The sequence below is a fragment of the Hippoglossus hippoglossus genome, chromosome 6 (assembly GCF_009819705.1).
Source record: "Hippoglossus hippoglossus isolate fHipHip1 chromosome 6, fHipHip1.pri, whole genome shotgun sequence".
In the NCBI taxonomy this organism is placed as follows: domain Eukaryota; kingdom Metazoa; phylum Chordata; class Actinopteri; order Pleuronectiformes; family Pleuronectidae; genus Hippoglossus; species Hippoglossus hippoglossus.
In genome coordinates this window covers 1,020,708-1,039,713 of record NC_047156.1, presented here as the reverse complement: position 1 = coordinate 1,039,713, position 19,006 = coordinate 1,020,708, and the positions used below count along the sequence as shown (strand labels likewise).

Here is a 19,006-nt window from a genome sequence, read left to right as displayed (position 1 = left end):
TTAAACCAACCCGTCCACGACAACTTGAAGAAACCACAATTTTGCATTAATAAATGAATTCAGTATTTTGATGATTGGTAAATTTAATTCTGGGGAAAAACACCGGGCAAAAAGGATGATGTTAAAAGACAGTGAGTCGTAACATCACCTAAAAGACATGTAGTGAGAGTCTTAGTGTCAGAGGTCTTTATCTCATAGGCTCCACGCTGATGAAAGGAGGAACAATGACACTGAATGAATTCCCTGAATCAGCTTCACTGTGAAAAGACTCTGAGTTCTGATCAAGCATCTGTCGGACATTCAGGATTATTAACACTTGTTGAGGTTCATAGAAAAAACAATAGAACCTCATTATCTCCTGGATGAATCAGGATTTCTCCCTCAGGCAGTTTGACTTGATCACAGAAAACAGATTTCATTCAACAACATGTGATCAAAGCTAATTTATTTATATTTGACGAGTCAGAGACGAAGTGTGTGTTGGACAGAACAGAGACAGTGTGTGTTGGACAGAACCAGAGACAGTGTGTGTTGGACAGAACCAGAGACAGTGTGTGTTGGACAGAACCAGAGACAGTGTGTGTTGGACAGAACCAGAGACAGTGTGTGTTGGACAGAACCAGAGACAGTGTGTGTGTTGGACAGAACCAGAGACAGTGTGTGTGTTGGACAGAACCAGAGACAGTGTGTGTGTTGGACAGAACCAGAGACAGTGTGTGTTGGACAGAACCAGAGACAGTGTGTGTTGGACAGAACCAGAGACAGTGTGTGTGTTGGACAGAACCAGAGACAGTGTGTGTTGGACAGAACCAGAGACAGTGGTGTTGGACAGAACCAGAGACAGTGTGTGTTGGACAGAACCAGAGACAGTGTGTGTGTTGGACAGAACCAGAGACAGTGTGTGTGTGTTGGACAGAACCAGAGACAGTGTGTGTGTTGGACAGAACCAGAGACAGTGTGTGTTGGACAGAACCAGAGACAGTGTGTGTTGGACAGAACCAGAGACAGTGTGTGTGTTGGACAGAACCAGAGACAGTGTGTGTGTTGGACAGAACCAGAGACAGTGTGTGTTGGACAGAACCAGAGACAGTGTGTGTTGGACAGAACCAGAGACAGTGTGGTGCTGCTGGGACGTCGGGGACAGATTTAACTGGACTGTTGAGACACTGAAACAAACAGAGAAACAGAAAGTTTCATTGCTGGTGTTGAGACTAAACCTAATGAGGTGGATTTGTTTCCTTACAGAGATCATTACCACCGCTGAACTTTCCATCGATCAGCTGCAGCCACTCTTTGTATTTCTGTTTCCTCCCTGATTCTGCTTCTGCTTCGGGGACAAAGGGTTCGTTGTGAAACTGTTGTAACTGAAAACCTCCAGAACTGCAGCTTTAATCTGATTCTCCTGAGTCCAGGTCTTCAAATGTTGTTTCAGTTCAGTTCCACGAGCAGCTCAGAGTCATTAAAGCTCGTCTGTCTAATCCTCACATCCATGTTGCTTTTCCTTTCTCCTGCTCCATCTCTGCTCACCACAGCAACAAATCCCAAGTTCTTATCTGATGATTTCACACTTTGTAATTTACGTCCAGTTCCAGTGTCAGTGTGAGATGCAGTGAGTCCGACGTGGTGCACGGGGGATGTGAGGGTCTGAGAGCATCGTTAATCATTAACACAGACTGTAAATAAAACCTAGACTCTGGGTCCAGAAAGTGAAGCCGATGAGAAAGTGAATCCTGTCTTCTGTGTGGTGACCACCAGGGGGCGACTCCACTGGTGGTTTCTATAGAAGTCTATAGAACATGACTCTTCTCACTTTATAACGTCAGTAAACATGAAGGAGTTTCTGTCTCAGTCTCTAGTTTCAAGTCTTCTTCACACAGCTGATGTTCTTTTAGTGAATTATTTTACGTTTCTAAACCACAGACGCAAAACTGAAGAAAAGCCCCAAAAGGAATATTTCTAAAATAATATGATGAAAAAGAGATAAACGTGAAGGACGCTGACTCAGACGAGGAGATCAGAGAGCTGTTCGTGATGGTTCATGTCGGAAAACAGAGAACTCCCGGCCAAATAGGGATTCAAACCAATAACCCTCTTTTTAGGGTTAGTGTTATCCACTGTACCACCGTGCCACTCACAATACATTCATAATTTGTTACGTTTTTAAGGTCTTGACCTTCTATGTAAAATGCCTTGAGACAATTAGAGTAAGACTTTGAACTGAACTGAGTCCAACATCCATGATTTAAATTCTTCTAACAGTTCTGACCTTGCACCAAATGACCGGTTGATTCTCGATGTTTGAGTCTGAGGCCGAGTTTCACGGAGTCAGAGCTGAAAACCATCTGAACTCCACCCATACACCAGCAGGCAGAGGTCAACCTGTGTGTGTGTGTGTGTGTGTGTGTGTGTGTGTGTGTGTGTGTGTGTGTGTGTGTGTGTGTGTGTGCGTGTGTGTGTGCGCGTGTGTGTGTGTGTGTGTGAGGGTAATTAACAGGAGACGGGCCACTGATTAAAAAGAGAAGTGTGACTCGTGGGAGTGGAGGCTAAGTGCTAACTGTGTAGCTGGAGATGCTAACAAGGAGAGTGTGTGTTAGGAGGGGGAGCAGGGGGAGGAGAGAGGAGGGAGGAGGCAGGAGAGAGGAGAGAGGAGGGAGGAGAGAGGAGAGAGGAGGGAGGAGAGAGGAGGCAGGAGAGTGGAGAGTGGAGAGAGGAGAGAGGAGGGAGGAGGGAGGAGGGAGGAGAGTGGAGAGTGGAGGGAGGAGGCAGGAGAGAGGAGAGAGGAGAGAGGAGGCAGGAGAGAGGAGAGAGGAGAGAGGAGGGAGGAGAGTGGAGAGTGGAGGGAGGAGGCAGGAGAGAGGAGAGAGGAGGCAGGAGAGAGGAGAGAGGAGAGAGGAGGGAGGAGGCAGGAGAGTGGAGGGAGGAGGCAGGAGAGAGGAGAGAGGAGAGAGGAGGGAGGAGGCAGGAGAGAGGAGAGAGGAGGGAGGAGAGTGGAGAGTGGAGGGAGGAGGCAGGAGAGTGGAGGGAGGAGGCAGGAGAGAGGAGAGAGGAGAGAGGAGGGAGGAGGCAGGAGAGTGGAGGGAGGAGGCAGGAGAGAGGAGAGAGGAGAGAGGAGGGAGGAGGGAGGAGAGAGGAGAGAGGAGGGAGGAGAGTGGAGAGTGGAGGGAGGAGGCAGGAGAGTGGAGGGAGGAGGCAGGAGAGAGGAGAGAGGAGAGAGGAGGGAGGAGGCAGGAGAGTGGAGGGAGGAGGCAGGAGAGAGGAGAGAGGAGAGAGGAGGGAGGAGGGAGGAGAGAGGAGAGAGGAGAGAGGAGGGAGGAGAGAGGAGGCAGGAGGGAGGAGAGAGGAGAGAGGAGAGAGGAGGGAGGAGGGAGGAGAGAGGAGAGGAGAGAGGAGAGAGGAGGGAGGAGGGAGGAGAGAGGAGAGGAGAGAGGAGAGAGGAGGGAGGAGGGAGGAGAGAGGAGAGAGGAGGGAGGAGAGAGGAGAGAGGAGGCAGGAGAGTGGAGAGTGGAGAGAGGAGAGAGGAGGGAGGAGGGAGGAGAGTGGAGAGTGGAGAGAGGAGGGAGGAGGCAGGAGAGAGGAGAGAGGAGGGAGGAGGCAGGAGAGTGGAGGGAGGAGGCAGGAGAGAGGAGAGAGGAGAGAGGAGGGAGGAGGCAGGAGAGTGGAGGGAGGAGGCAGGAGAGAGGAGAGAGGAGAGAGGAGGGAGGAGGCAGGAGAGAGGAGAGTGGAGGGAGGAGGCAGGAGAGTGGAGGGAGGAGGCAGGAGAGAGGAGAGAGGAGAGAGGAGGGAGGAGAGTGGAGAGTGGAGAGAGGAGAGAGGAGGGAGGAGGGAGGAGAGTGGAGAGTGGAGAGAGGAGGGAGGAGGCAGGAGAGAGGAGAGTGGAGGGAGGAGGCAGGAGAGAGGAGAGGAGAGAGGAGAGAGGAGGGAGGAGGGAGGAGAGAGGAGAGAGGAGGGAGGAGAGAGGAGGGAGGAGGCAGGAGAGAGGAGAGAGGAGGGAGGAGGCAGGAGAGTGGAGGGAGGAGGCAGGAGAGAGGAGAGAGGAGAGAGGAGGGAGGAGGCAGGAGAGTGGAGGGAGGAGGCAGGAGAGAGGAGAGAGGAGAGAGGAGGGAGGAGGCAGGAGAGAGGAGAGTGGAGGGAGGAGGCAGGAGAGTGGAGGGAGGAGGCAGGAGAGAGGAGAGAGGAGAGAGGAGGCAGGAGAGTGGAGAGTGGAGAGAGGAGAGAGGAGGGAGGAGGGAGGAGAGTGGAGAGTGGAGAGAGGAGGGAGGAGGCAGGAGAGAGGAGAGTGGAGGGAGGAGGCAGGAGAGTGGAGGGAGGAGGCAGGAGAGAGGAGAGAGGAGAGAGGAGGGAGGAGGCAGGAGAGTGGAGGGAGGAGGCAGGAGAGAGGAGAGAGGAGAGAGGAGAGGAGGGAGGAGAGAGGAGAGAGGAGAGAGGAGGGAGGAGAGAGGAGGCAGGAGGGAGGAGAGAGGAGAGAGGACAGAGGAGGGAGGAGGGAGGAGAGAGGAGAGAGGAGGCAGGAGGGAGGAGAGAGGAGAGAGGAGGGAGGAGAGAGGAGGCAGGAGGGAGGAGAGAGGAGAGAGGAGAGAGGTTAATGGAGCGTTCTCCAAAATGACGTTAGCTGATGTGGTGTCAAACACATCAGCACACAGGCTCCTCCCCAGGTCTTTAAAGGTAGACATGTCCCTTCAATGGAGCTGTCTCAGGTAAAAGCAAAGGTACCAGTGTGATTGACAGCTGGTACATTAAAAAAAAGGTTTAGTTTGTCCAGTCTGGGTACTGTAGAAAAAACATGGCTGCCTCCGTAGAGAGGACCCGCTCCTGATGTAAATATAAAGTATATAAATATAAAGAGCCATTCTAAATGAAAGAAACAACAATTCGTACAATTTAGATGAAACACAGTAGTGAAAACATCACATTATTATATATTCATATATAGAATATATAATAGATCTTCTCACCTGAATCGGACTCACGAGGCTGTGGAGCCTCGACGCAGGTTCCAGCTCCACTGAGACGGATTCAGGCTCAATGTGAAACAATCACTTCACTGAAATCATTTGTGTAAAAACAGTAGAAACTCTCACATGCACACAGTAACCTCCAGTTTGACCTGCTCTCTCTCTCTCACACACCACACACACCACACACATGCACACACCACACACACACAACACACACACAGCACACACACACACACACGCCCACACACACACACAGTCAGCAGAATGTCTAATGGACTGGAAATGTAATTTGTCGTCTCCTGACAACAGCATTTAGTGTCTGAAACCAGCAGACAAATCTTTACAAAGATACACGCACACACACAAACACACACACACGCACACACACACACACACACACAGTATGTGCTACTTGTAAGAATGAGTCCAGATTGGATCCAGTCCCGTGACGAGCTAATTATCCAGTTTATTAAAACATGAGCTGCGTTTACGTGTTCGGAGGAAAGTGACGTGAACAATCAAACGTTTGACCTCATCATTAAATCCATCCAGCTTCCATTTCCTCTTGGTTTTCTACAATCTGACCTGTGCTTGTTTCAGAAGGAACCACAACGTTCACGTTTATAAAGTACTAATTTCTCCAAATAGGGGGCGCTGCAGAAAGAGCTGGATATTTCATGCAGTGCTGGAGGAGAAAGTGTTTCCAGAGGTTTGTTGACTGTTTGTACGATGAAGATCTCAAACCAGGAGGCTCAATGTTTTTGAATCTTGATATTTTCAGCACACACGACATTTCAGGCCCTTGAAGAAAATCTGGATTTGAATATTTTTCTCATTTCCCTTCATTTTCTTTTCCTGCCTGACAACAGAAACTAATTTGGACAAATGGAGGATCCAGAGTCTCAGCTGCTGCAGACTCTTCAGTGTGATGCAGATAAAACAGACAGACTCTTACATCTTGTCTGGAGCAGCTCTGATAACGCTTCAGAAATAAATTGGATTGAAGTTGAGATGTCCTTGAGAGGTTAAAAGCACATGAGCTCACTTCATGTTTCTTTTTTGATGTGCAAAGGAGAAATCCAGCTCTCTGTCGCCCTCAGGGAGCTGAGGGGTCAGAGCTGCAAGCGTAAAGCTGCGAGGCGCTTGATGTTGCTCAAAGGCACTTTGTCCGGCAGGTCGAGGGGTTCAAGGACGGCAGCACGGTGTCTGGACTCAAAGTCTGATGGAAGAAAGTCTGCAGCTAATCAGCATTAGAAAGAATCTGATGGCCAAGCAGCGGCCGCCTGCAGGGGGAGAGCGATGAACTGTGAGTCTGCACAGAGGGAAAGGTCGGATACATCAGAGCCGCCAACACCGGTGTTAATTACAGACAAACTTAAGAGTCTGCAGCACAGACAGAGTTTAGTCTGAGGCACATTCAGATGGTTATTTATCTTCTTTACGGGCTAAATGTTTAGATGCTTTCACAGCGAACTTCAATCGATAAAAACGTCAGGTCTGGTTTATGTATTCCAGTCGTCCTCAGTCGTGGGTTCACTGGTCACAGAGGATTCCTGATGACCGGCTTCATCTCTATGGACGTTAGGGATGGTGCAGCACCCCCTACTGGCAAAGAGGCTGTTACTGCAAGCCGAAAAAGTTTACTCAGCAAATCAATAACATTTTTAATTTAATTACATTTTCGAGGGAAACATTTTGAGAGCAGCATAACTGTAGATGTAACATCCACCTATTATTATATTTTGTAATAGCTGATTATTTTTAGAACGTTTAGTGTGTTTTTGTACTAACGCAGAACGTGACAATGACGTTAGCCTGCGTGACTTCTGAGCAAGAATCAACCCGTGATTCCAGTTCTCTGTCATAACATCTTGGGAATCATTACCTTTTATAAATATCAGCCGATCAGAAATACTTCACTCACTAATATCAGTCTGATAGGTTCAGTCTTTTTGTGTCATCCTTCAGACAAACAAACCCAGATGAAGAAGATGAAGCTTCATCATCCCAGAGGTGGAACAGTGTTTTAAAATAAAATCCTGAGAACTGGTCAGTTCACCTGACGTCGGCTGTGCTCGTCACAGGCTGCGTCTCGCTGTGTGTATTAGTGAGCTCTGAATAAAACATGGAGGAGTGGGACGGCTTTATAAGACGTTTGCCATATTAGGACGTCAGTGGCCCCAACAGCTCCGACCTTCAGTATGAGAAACCAGAAATATTTCACATTTGGGTTTCATTCCACTCACAGGATGTCAATACTCAGCATTTAAAGAAGTGGCCAGGCTGGCAGTCCTGTTACACAGAGCTGCTCGTATAATGCATCACTAAATACTTGTATCCACTGCAGGAGGTTCTTTCCTTCTCTGAACTGAAACCTCTCAAGTGCAGCGTCGACAGAGTGCGAGCAGGAAAAGCTGATTCTGCCAAAGCCAGATCGAGCAGAGAGCCGCTCTTCTTCAGGCAGAGGAACAAACGCAGAGGCTTCGCTCTCTGACCCGAGAGGTGACGACGTGTTCCTGAGGTTCAGCTCTGTGGGACGCAGGTCGAGCAGAGCTCAGTGATCCTGATGTTTGTTCAGAAGAGTGAAGCAAGAGAGAGCGGATCAGACACGTGACGTCAGGGTTCCATATGATGAACGACTGATGAACAGGAAGTGGAACAGCACACTCTCATTGTGAGACACAGTTATTAACCGGGTCCGAACCAAAGTGACAGAGTTTGCTCTTTCTGTGATTGTCCTGCCCGTACCACTGTCGCCTAGCAACAGAGCTGCAATTGGACATATTTTAATGACATTGGGTTTTTTGACATGTGTATAGCTAACTGTTCGGTTGAGCTGAAGCCGGATGCTGAAGCATCAGACGTCTCTTTGCTTCCCTGCGTCTCTACATCTTTGAAAAGTGGTTGTTCACCGAAGCCGGGAAGGATCGACCCGGTGGAACCTCCGTTTCTTTGGGATGGAAGGAGGCGTCTGCTGGAGCATTTGAAACAAGACAGTGCAGCCGCTAAAGGATCCAGCGGCTGAACTGAGACACAGATATTGACTTCAAATAAAACTTAAACAGGCGGAGTTAAATAGTCTTTAAACTATATTAATGCACGGATACAGAAGAAATGACCTTCAGAGTGAAACCTTTTACTTTTACACTTTGAGTACGCTATCGTCCCTCCTGCTGCTCTGCATGTGAATCAATGCTGCCGACCATGTCACATTTGTCTCTGCAGTCTAAAAGCAGACGCTGTTATCCTGAAACCCAGATAAACATCTCATTTACATAAAAATGGCTTTGCAGTTTAAAAAAAGAACAAACACATTTTAAAACCTGAAAACTGTTGGAGGAATCGGCCCATTCAGCACATTTCTTTCCTGATGTACTGTACCGATAGCATTAAGTCTATATTCAGTCTGATCTCATCTCCATTTGACGTAGCTGTGTGTGCACGAAGGGGAAATAAAGGAAGTCATCCCAGTGTTAAGTAATAAGAGGGGAATGAGTGTGTGAGCGTCGTGGAAGTAAACAGGAGAAATTAAATTAGAACAACGCAGCGTCTCCTGAGAGCAAACTCTCCAACCAAAAGAGAAAACATCCATTAAACGCACAATTTAACATTCAAACCATGCTCGCTTCATTAGCATATAAGTTGTCGTTGTTGTTACCTAAATACTGTACGTAAATGTGTTGTTTCCATCTCTGTAGAGCAGCATTACCATAATAGTCTGACGGGAGAAGCTTCCTGCTCCGTCTGGGCGATGGAGACGAAGCCTGCAGGGGTTTCAATGAGTTGCATAAGAGTGAACGGATGAAAGAGATGGAACATTTAAAAGGATCGTCTGGTGGTGGTGTGTATTTTTCATACTGTCAACGGATCTCATAAAGACAGTCAAGTCATTCTCACAGTGGTGGTGTGTGTATAAGCCTGACAGATCTTATTCCAGCCGCTCCATCATTCTCCAGTCTATTAAAAGCCCATCAGTGAGCGATAGAGCAGAACTGTAACACATGAACATGGTCACTACAGTTTGTTTTGAGTCAATTTCCCATTGGACGTCCTCCAGCCAGAAATAACAAAAGCACTACATGGATGAATCTGCAGCTGTGCAACGAATCCACCACGATGACTGAATACATGAGCTGTTTTCACATATGAAGAAGGCAGCAGGAGATCGTCCGGGTCAGACTCGTTCACAAACCTGTTCACGCAGACTTCCATAAACAAGCTAATGTATTCATGAAGTGTCAAAGCTCGTCCTCATCAGCAGCCGGTTGCTCCAGCTTCATTTAATGTCGTACACTCAGCTGTGGCTTTTGCACTCAAGGTCGCAAATTAATCAAAACATCAATATGTACAGTGGACATGGGCAGAGCCCACGGTAGACCTGTCATCTGCACCAACAACGTTGATTCAGCGACACATGAATTATGCAAAAAGCAGCCGAGCCGTCGCTGCACAAGAATTTCGGCGAGCTCGCTCGACAGATATTTTTGGTAGATCCAAAGTGGCCTTGAGCTTGAGTGCATCAGCCGAGGAAACCTGTCTGTTGTTTTTGTGCGGGTGATTTGATGAGTGTGCTCAGGTGCATTATTAACAACAGACAGAGCGGTTCAGGGGGCGGAGCAGCGACGTTAATTACAACACCGGGGAAGAAATTGGGACTTGCAACGTTTTGCCTCTTGAATCAATAAACTTTTGAGCATCATCTCAGAGCTCCAGCTTTTCTAGGACACTTATTTGTGCTTTGACTGAAACAGCAATGAAAAACAATGTGCTTGTTTGCCAGGGTTCTCTCTCACTGCATCCATATAAACTCAAAAACACCATTTCAAAACTGTCAAATAATATATATAAGGTCAAGTTAATCATAACTTATAATTCAGATGGTGCAAGGAAACCAATAAAATCAAATGAGGCTGAAAAGCCTTAATAAGTCTCAATATTTCTAAATGTCAATATAGCTTCATATCTCTACAGCACCATGTTACATCGGCCTTTTTTCTCTCCTGTGTCCCCAGATGGAGAATGACTCCAGTGTCAGCGACGGAGGATAATAATGATGGAAGACAGAGTGATTCGTCCCCAGCCGGAGCCACAACATTCCTCCACCGCCCCTCTGCAGCGCAGCCCTGTTCCCTGAAGGATACATCGACCTTGACATATCACAGCGTGCATGACAACCTGGCACAGACCAAACTGAAAGGTTGCCTCTCTCTTCCAAGAGCTGGAAGACAACAGGGCCGAGGCTTTGGGGACCAGGCGTCAGCACAAATCCACTCTGTCTTGCTGCAGTGACAAATGAGCTTTTATCTGTAAAGTAAACTGTGCTAACAGCTGACTCCATAAGGGCCAATTACTGGCTGAAGGGAATACTGGGCCAAGATGAAGGAGACAGCAGTTGTAGCTTGTTTGCTGGCTGAACTGTCTTTGGCTGCTTTTGTTTTGGCCTCTGAGGGGGCCGCTCATTGCCCTGCGTTGTGTCGATGTGAGATACGACCCTGGTTCTCACCCAGCTCCGTTTATACAGAGGCTGCCACCGTGGACTGTAATGACCTGGGTCTGTCAGCACTGCCGGAGAGACTCCCCTCAGACACACAGGTTCTGCTGCTACAGACAAACAACATTGTTAATGTTCAGAAAACTTTGGATTACTTGGCCAACATCACAGAAATCGACTTGTCTCAGAATAACATCTCCTCGGTGAGCGATGTTTGTCTGGGGTTTCTCCCCCAGCTGCTGTCACTCCACATGGAGGAGAACTGGATTCAGGAGCTTTCTGACAGCTGCCTCGTTTCTCTGCCAAACCTCCAGGAGTTCTACATCAACCACAACCTCATTTTCTCCATTAGCCCCGGAGCCTTCCACGGGCTGCGCAGGCTGCTGAGGCTCCATCTTAACTCCAATCGACTGACAAGTATCAACAGCCAGTGGTTCCAGCAACTTCCCAACTTGGAGATATTGATGCTGGGAGAAAACCCCATTCTTCAGCTGTCAGATATGAACTTTAAACCTCTGGCAAACCTCAGAAGCCTCGTGCTTGCCAGGATGAATTTGACCGAAATCCCTGACAATACTTTAGTTGGTCTTGACAACTTGGAAAGCATCTCGTTTTTCGACAACCTGCTAAGTCGAGTTCCCCGAGCAGCGCTGACGAAAGTCCAAAACCTCAAGTTTCTGGATTTGAATAAAAACCCCATTGAGAGGATCAAGAAAGGTGACTTCATGGACATGATGCATCTCAAAGAGCTTGGCATCAACAGCATGCCTGAGCTCATATCCATCGACAGTTTTGCCCTGAACAACCTGCCTGAGCTGACTAAAATTGAGGCTACCAACAATCCCAGGTTATCCTACATCCACCCGAAAGCTTTCCACAAGCTCCCCAGGCTGGAGACGCTGATGCTCAACAGCAACTCTCTGAGCGCGCTCCACTGCAGCACCGTGGAGTCGCTGCCCAACCTGCGAGAGGTCAGTCTGCACAGCAACCCCATCCGCTGTGACTGCATCATCCGCTGGGTCAACATGAACAGGACGGCTGTTCGCTTCATGGAACCAGACTCCTTGTTCTGCGTGGAGCCTCCCGAGTACCAAGGCCAGCACGTCCGACAGGTGCACTTCAGGGAGATGACAGAGATCTGCCTTCCTCTGATCTCACCTGGGAGCCTCCCAGGTCGGGTCGAGGTTGCTAAAGGGCGCTCGGTGTCGCTTCACTGCCGGGCGTATGGAGAACCAGAACCTGAGATCTACTGGGTGACGCCGTCAGGTGACCAGGTCTTGCATGGCAGTGTCTACGATAAGTACTACATGCATCCCGAGGGAACTTTGGACATCTACGATGCCTCAGAGCAGGAAGCCGGCTCATATACCTGCATTGCCCATAATCTGGTCGGGGCAGACCTTAAGTCTGTGTCGGTTGTGGTGGACGGATATATTGCCCTGTCTTCAACGCAACCATTACACGTATTAATCACATCTGTCCAGTCTCATACTGTGATGGTTTCCTGGGAAAGCACAGGTGCTTTGGTATCACAACTAAACTGGTCCATTGTATCCGAGGACAGCAGCCTCTTGATGCCATTCACAGCCCGGCTTCCAGCTGGAGTCAAAGGGTACCACATCAAGCAGCTGAAGCCATCCACTCGCTACCAGGTCTGCGTAGAGGTCACGGCTGCACAGCCTGGAAACAGCAGGGACTGTGTTAATGTGACCACAAAGGAGGCAGCCGTCCTGAGGGAGACAACTAAGAACTGGGACAGTCTGGTGATGGCTTCCTGTGCCGTGCTCTTTATCGTGGTTGCCGTGGCTTGCTCTGTCATGTATACATCTCTGTACAGCCAAGTGTTTTACAGGAAACTGATAGCAGACCCGGCTGAAACGCTGCTGATCGCCAGCACTCCTTCCTCCTCCTCCTCTTCATCCTCCCTTCTGGAGTTTGGTCTGTATGGGGTGAAGGTGAGGGCAACTGTAATAGACTTACCGGACGACTCCATGTAAGAAGCGTCCTCGTCTGTAAAAGCTCTTTGGGATAATGTGAAGACAAAGAGTGACGGACACTGGACAAAGTGATTTATGTCTCCTCTTTTTATGACCTTCCCACTGGAACTCATAAACAAATTCGCATTCACGTAACCGGCTAAAAGCAGAGACTATTTTGTATTGCAAACTTGTGTCATTATAACAAGCTTATTCAGGCAGATATCTTGACTATAATCTACATGGCTATCGGTCATTCACGCAGTGCAACAGAGTAAAGCACAGCACAGAACTATTCTGTCTTAAATACCTTGTGGAGACGGCTTGATGTCTGCAAAACCTTTTCTTTGCTGTGTTACATTAAACGGTGCCAAGTGAAGACAGTTTATAATGGCAGAAAAAAAACTTGTTAGTCTAGTGTACATTAAAACTGACTATAATGTAAACAGTTTTATGAACAAATACATTTTTCATTAAACCTGTGGGTGTCTTATAACTACAATCTTTTCGCGTTACATTTGGACACTTAACGCACAAAAAAAACGTGTCTCTGGAAATATTTCTGTGGTCACAAAGACAAACTGTTGTCTATGAAATGAATATGGATGTGGCTCATAAATCCTGTTGTGTCTCTGTCTGAATCCTACAGCAGCAGGAGTGTGAGAGCGGCTGTGCACAAACACAATTACAGGGGCTGCCCTTCAAGGCAGACGCTCTAACACTGTTAGTGAAATGCAATGCAATCTCAAACAGCACGACCAGCGTGTGAGGTAGTTTGTGTGTGTGTACGCATGTGTGTAACTACCTTAATAGGTGTGTGTGTGTGCAAAGTGTGAGGACGTTGGCAAACCCATTGACTTTGAATTGCATTATATTCTCTTTCATTAAAAATCCAATATGGATTCCCAACAAAAGCCTCAGCGAGGTGATGAATCGGCGTCACGCGCAAACTGATGGGAGGCATTTATCAGCGGGACTCAGTCATAGATCAAGCGAGTTTCAGCGTCTCGGACAGGGCTTTTAGAGCGCGGCCATTTGTCACCGCCACAGGAGCTAAAATATGACCCATTAGAGGCAGGTAGTGAATAGGTCAGCAAGAACGCGGCGCGCAAGCCACCCCCTTCCCTGTGTGACCCTGCCGCCGTCGCAGGAACAGCTCAGCAAGTATTGGTCTCATTTGTTAAGGGCCTCACATTGAGCCGCGAGGGGGGAGGGGAGACAAATGGACCACGAAAACCAGGACAAAGTAGTTTCCGTCCCGAACGACAGAGCACGATGGCGGCGGACGCCTCGAAGTGCTGATGTTACTGATGTGCTGGGCTCCTCTGTACAAGATAACGAGGCCCGGGTTCATTAGAGAGGTGAAGAGCAGTCTGGGTATTTAGGGGAGCAGCTGCAGGAGGTTTTATAAAAGAGATGACAGGTCACTTTGGAGGCTTTTCATCCATGTTTGCTTCCCCACCTGTGCTGCTGAGTTCAACTCGGGTTCATCCCTGTTGAGAGGAGCGAATAATGTCAACGTGTAATCCTCAGAAAAACTAAATAAAAGCAGGATTCTTTTTAACTGTCAAAAAAAAAAAAAAAAATGCCAATACACAACGAAGAGCAGACAAAAGCTCCTCCGACAGAGGAAGTGCTCAGTGGGGAAGGTGCACACTCGATGTGTCGGGGGAGATCCAGAGGGAACAGCTCAAACAGGAAGAGTTTTCCACACAACATCCACAGCAGCTGACTAAATTAAATCCACAATCCTCAGTGAAAGACCAGGACTCAGATCTGCGTCTTCAGGACTCCACACAAACCAAAAAAAGCAAACACCAGCGCCCCCTTAAGGTTGCAAAGGTGACTTTACGCTGCACACCGCGGATACAACAGTGTGATTGGCAGCTAGTACCGTCCAATGGGAGCAGGTGGCAGGTGTAGGTGGGCGTGCAGGGTCCTGGAGATCCAAGTCCAGCTCCACCCCCCCCCCCGCTCCTCCAGATGTGGTCACTTCTGGTTTCAAAAAACCAAGATGGCGCCGAGCTAAATGTCAAACTGCGGCTCCACCACAGCAGCTCACAAACCAACGGGTGACGTCACGATGGGCTGGTAGTTGGACAGTAGTTATTTCTGCTGTCACATTTTATTATTAATGTAAAATTAGTAATCTGAACCTTCCAGGACTTTGCTGCTGTTTCATCTGAAACTACAACTTATTCTTCTATGTTTAGTTTTTTCTGATAAATCTGTCGAAGCTGTGACTAATCCAACAAACTGCCAAATTAAAAAGTCATTAATTTTGCAGATACATATTTTCATGCAGGAAGTTGGTACCGTCCCCGCTGCACATCGTCATTCATCACAGAGCGACAGGCAGAGACGAGACGCGGCTCCACGGAACAGATGAAATTAATAAAGGTTGTTTGTGTTGAATCCCTGCGTCCCTCAGCGACAGCCAATCAGAGGTGGGCGTTGCTTGGCTGCTTGTTAATACTTAATACTAAGTTCTGAATGATGATGACGAGTCTGAGATATGAAGAACACGCCACGTTTCCTCTGGTGGAAACTTACTCACCGATCATGTGTTATTACTGACTTTGTCTCACAGCTGATGTTTCTGGTCATCAAGCATCAAGCATCAATAATCAATAATCAATAATCAAGCATCAATAATCAATGTATTTTTTTAAAGCCTACAGTTAAAAACTCATCTTCATTGTGGGACATGTTTATATTTTTGATAATTTGCTTTTAGTCTTTCAGAACTGATTCAACTCATGATGCCAATATTTTTCTTTCTCTAGGTATTCCTTCCTTCCTTTATTTCTTTGTTGCACTCTTTCCTTCGTCCTTCCTTCCTGCTTCCCCTCATATTTCATTTCTTTGTTGCACTCTTTCCTCTCTTCCTTCTGCAGCCTTTCCTCATTCGTGGCCTTCTATATTTCATCCTTCCTCTTTATTCCTCTTCTTCTTATATTCTGCCTATTTCTGACCTTCCTCCAACTTTCCTAATACCTTTACACCTTTCACCCCCTTTATTTACCTCTTTCACCCCCTTTCACCCTCTTTCCTGTTTCCTTCCTCCTTTCTTTTTCCCCCCATTCTATTTTCCTCCCCACTTTCTTTATTCCTTTCCGTGTCTTCCTGTTCTTTTCATCCTCCGTTATCTAACTGATCCAAAACATGAAAATCACCATAACTGAGATATAAGGTTTTCATAAAACATTGAAACTGTTCATTTCGTGACTCAGTGTCTTTTTAAATTCATGGTTTACGTGTCAGATGTTAGTTTTTCCAAAGCTTAATGATTTTACTCTGAAAAACCCTGCTCATTAATATTTCACAACGAGCAGGAAGTCGTCTGCGGCGACTTGGTTTCATGGAGACTGAACTCTTCATATAATAACATCATGTCTGGCTGAGTGAAGATGCACAATTTGAATCTTTGGAAACACTTTTCCATGCAGAGAGTTAAACTAAGCATCATGACAGTTTCCTGTCGGGAGGCCTCACATATGCAGACACTATTTTCTACGATCAGTTGTTGCCTTCGAGGTCGTGAATTAAAGATGGGACTCAATGGGCTCCTTGGAGCAGCAGGGCCCTGAGGTGTCGGACGAGCTTCACTCCTCCTCCGGCAGCGTGAGAAGACTCACCGCGGCTCGGCTGGAAACGCTGCCGTGTGTTTGAGGAATGAAACAAGAGGTGGTGTTCCAGCGGCTTTGTTCAAGTCGACGTCGCCGCAGAGGAAGATCAGAAAGTCATCAAAGGGACGACAGATGATAAGAGACTCTACGGAGACGTGTTGGATTTACAATAAAACACAAAGAAAACACAGCAGCTGAGCTTCATGGGCTCTGACTGCGTGTTGGTTCCCAGCAGAATCATATCTGTCGTCTTTAGATTTGATTACATGACTCAGTCTTTACCTGCCACTCTCCCCCCCCGTTTCATTTCCTGCTAATAATCCATGAGCAGCCCAACGATCCGGGCTGAAGTAAACTAATACCTCTCATTACAACGCTTCCACTTCTAAAATGTCCCATTTCCCGGCTCCGTGTTCGTGGGTAAAATGCGAGAGCGAAAGTATTTTCCTCATGAATTATTACACCATTAGAAGCGTTTGTGCCAGGGCGGCGCTCGGCTGCTTGAGGAAAGTAAAAGTAGAAAAGGCCTCACATTTATCTAACTTCCCTCCTGCAGAACCTCCCGGGCTTTAAGTAATTATTCTCCCGCTCACTGGCCCATTAAGCTAAAACAACATGGCTGACTTTGGGCGATCTTGGAGCGCGGAGCTTTTTGAGCTTTTTATTATTGTGTCATGATGGAGAGTCGCGGCTGGCGAGCGTGCACTTAACCTCCGCTGATAAACTCAAGCAGACAGCAGTCACTTACAAGACAAGGTTATTTCCAGTAGAGAAGCAGGAACCATCAGGCTGATTAATGGCTGCCTCCGACTTATTTCTTTGTTCTCCTTGGTTCTGTGGTGGCTCTTAATCTTAATCTCAGGACGTTTCACATTCGGACTCACGCAGTCACAAGCTGCTGGACAAACCTCCGACCAATCACTGAGCAGCTGCTTTCAGGGCTGTTGATCAGTGGATTCATTTTGATTCTTGTGTTAAGATTACTTTATAAAACTATTATTTCTAGCTTCCAAACACAATTTGACACACAGCGGTCTCTGCTGTATTTGGTTCAGGACGTAGCCTTCTCTGATTGGTCAGGCTGCTGTCACATGACCTCCTTCCAGAATAAACCAACCAGCATCAGCCTGAGCTCCCAGAGTAGAACAAACATGGAGAATCAAGTACAAGTGTTACTGACCCTGGTGTCTTTTCTTCGATTCTGTATTTTACCATGATACGGCTGTTTACATGTGAAGGAGACCAGGGGTCTCATTTATCACCGTTGCGTACGCACAAAACGGGGCCTGAAACGTGCGTACGCCACTTCTCATGCAAACGTTGGGATTTATAAAAACAAACTTGATGGGAAAATTTGCGTATTTCCACGCAAACTCTGACCCATGCGTACGAACGTTTTGGAGACGGGAAAGTGGCGACGCAGACCTGAGGTGGTGAACTGAAGCAGATTATTGATCAAATTCATCATTTACATTAAAACCAACAGCTTAGTTTTGCTCGCGCGACATATCTGTTCCACACAAACCTTTTAAATTAAAAATATATAAAACAACTTACAGCAAATTACGTTTAGATTCCATTAAACAGCGGAGTTACAGATCCGAGTCATTAATAGGTTTTAATAATATCTTCTAACACTGTGCGTGTATCATCAGATCTCTGCAGTGAACGGGACTGAGCCGTCAGGCGCACAGAGCGACCTGGAGATCACTTACAAGAAATTAAGAAACTTTCCAAATAATATCCCAGAGTGGAGGTGAGGATCCACTGATGTGAGGGAATCGGTCCGACGCTCTAAATAAATAAATACTGTTGTGACACTGGTGCGGGGTTCTGCGTGATGTGTGCATGCGAATGGAAGAATGAGGAAGATGAGGGTTCAGCGATGTCTGATCAGCTGATATAGATTCCATTGATCTGTTTTTTACTTCAGGCTCCGTTCTTTCTGTCGTCTTCACTCTCACACATTGTATTATCCACAGCAGCGGCAGAGTATCAGTGTATTTTCTTTATTAGTGACATCACTGCTGTCCCATAAAATGTCTCTTCACCTCCACCTCACTAACAAACACCTCGATGTCAGTGTCAGAAAGTTTCGCTTCCTCTTCTCATCGCTTGATGCCGTGACTCCGTCACGACTCACGGTGGAAACCCATTGGTCAGCAGGATAATTTAATATTCATGCCGTGCTTTGCATTGACCATTTATGGTTGAAAGTGGGCGTGTGGAGGGCGGATTTGGAGGCAGATCCACGTACGAACGTTTCCAGGTGGACTGTGATTTATAAAGCGAACATTGTGTTCAGGTGTGCGTGCGCACGGTTTTATAAATCGGAATTTCCTTTGGCGTACGCCATTTCCGGCTTTTGGGCGTACGTACACTTTTAGTATGAATCCTACGCAATGTTTGATAAATGAGACCCCAGATATGTACCAATGCCCATTGCACGTGAGTGGTCATGTGATATGTGTTTTCAGGCGTGTTAGTGAAAACACTGGACAGAGATGGTTTTAGTTTGAAAAGGGAAAAACAGGTCTGAAAAACACTTTCCATAAAGAACTTGCCGTCCCGTGACTCCGTCAGAAACCTGAGCTTCTGTCATGACGGTGGTTCGATTCCTGTGGATTCTCTCTGACCTCTCCGTGTCTCACTTCCTCTGCCATCAGCGGTGGAAGGAGGGGGCGTGGTCTCGCTGCGGGGGAGCGGGAGGCCGTGCGCTCCTTCATCCTCCACCAAAGGCTGCTTTATGATTACACATTCTATAATGAATAATTTACACTTTCCTAATCACCCAGTAAGCTGCTTCACTTAAACACTGGCTTCCTCCGAGCGCACTGATTAGAGCTGGGAGACAAGGTGAGGGAGGAAGATTAGAGGGAAATTAAGAGCGGGCTGTAGTGAGCGGCGGCGTCCTGCTGAACGGAGCTGCTCCGTTAGCTCTGCTCACTACTGCTC

At 47.4% G+C, this 19,006-nt stretch overlaps 2 protein-coding genes across 8 annotated transcripts in view; one reads left to right on the top strand and one right to left on the bottom strand.

The window, feature by feature from the left end:
• lrrn3a (leucine rich repeat neuronal 3a) overlaps nucleotides 1–12,691 on the top strand; it is a 14,724-nt gene extending 2,033 nt beyond the window's left edge. The window contains exon 2 of the mRNA XM_034589267.1: nucleotides 9,968–12,691. Within this exon, the coding sequence (XP_034445158.1) occupies nucleotides 10,332–12,443 (2,112 nt within the window). The 5' untranslated portion in view covers nucleotides 9,968–10,331 and the 3' untranslated portion in view covers nucleotides 12,444–12,691. The remainder of the gene's footprint in view (nucleotides 1–9,967) is intronic.
• Nucleotides 1–19,006, bottom strand: part of immp2l (inner mitochondrial membrane peptidase subunit 2) — an 89,795-nt gene that overhangs the window by 21,662 nt on the left and 49,127 nt on the right. The gene's annotated exons all lie outside the window — the stretch shown is intronic.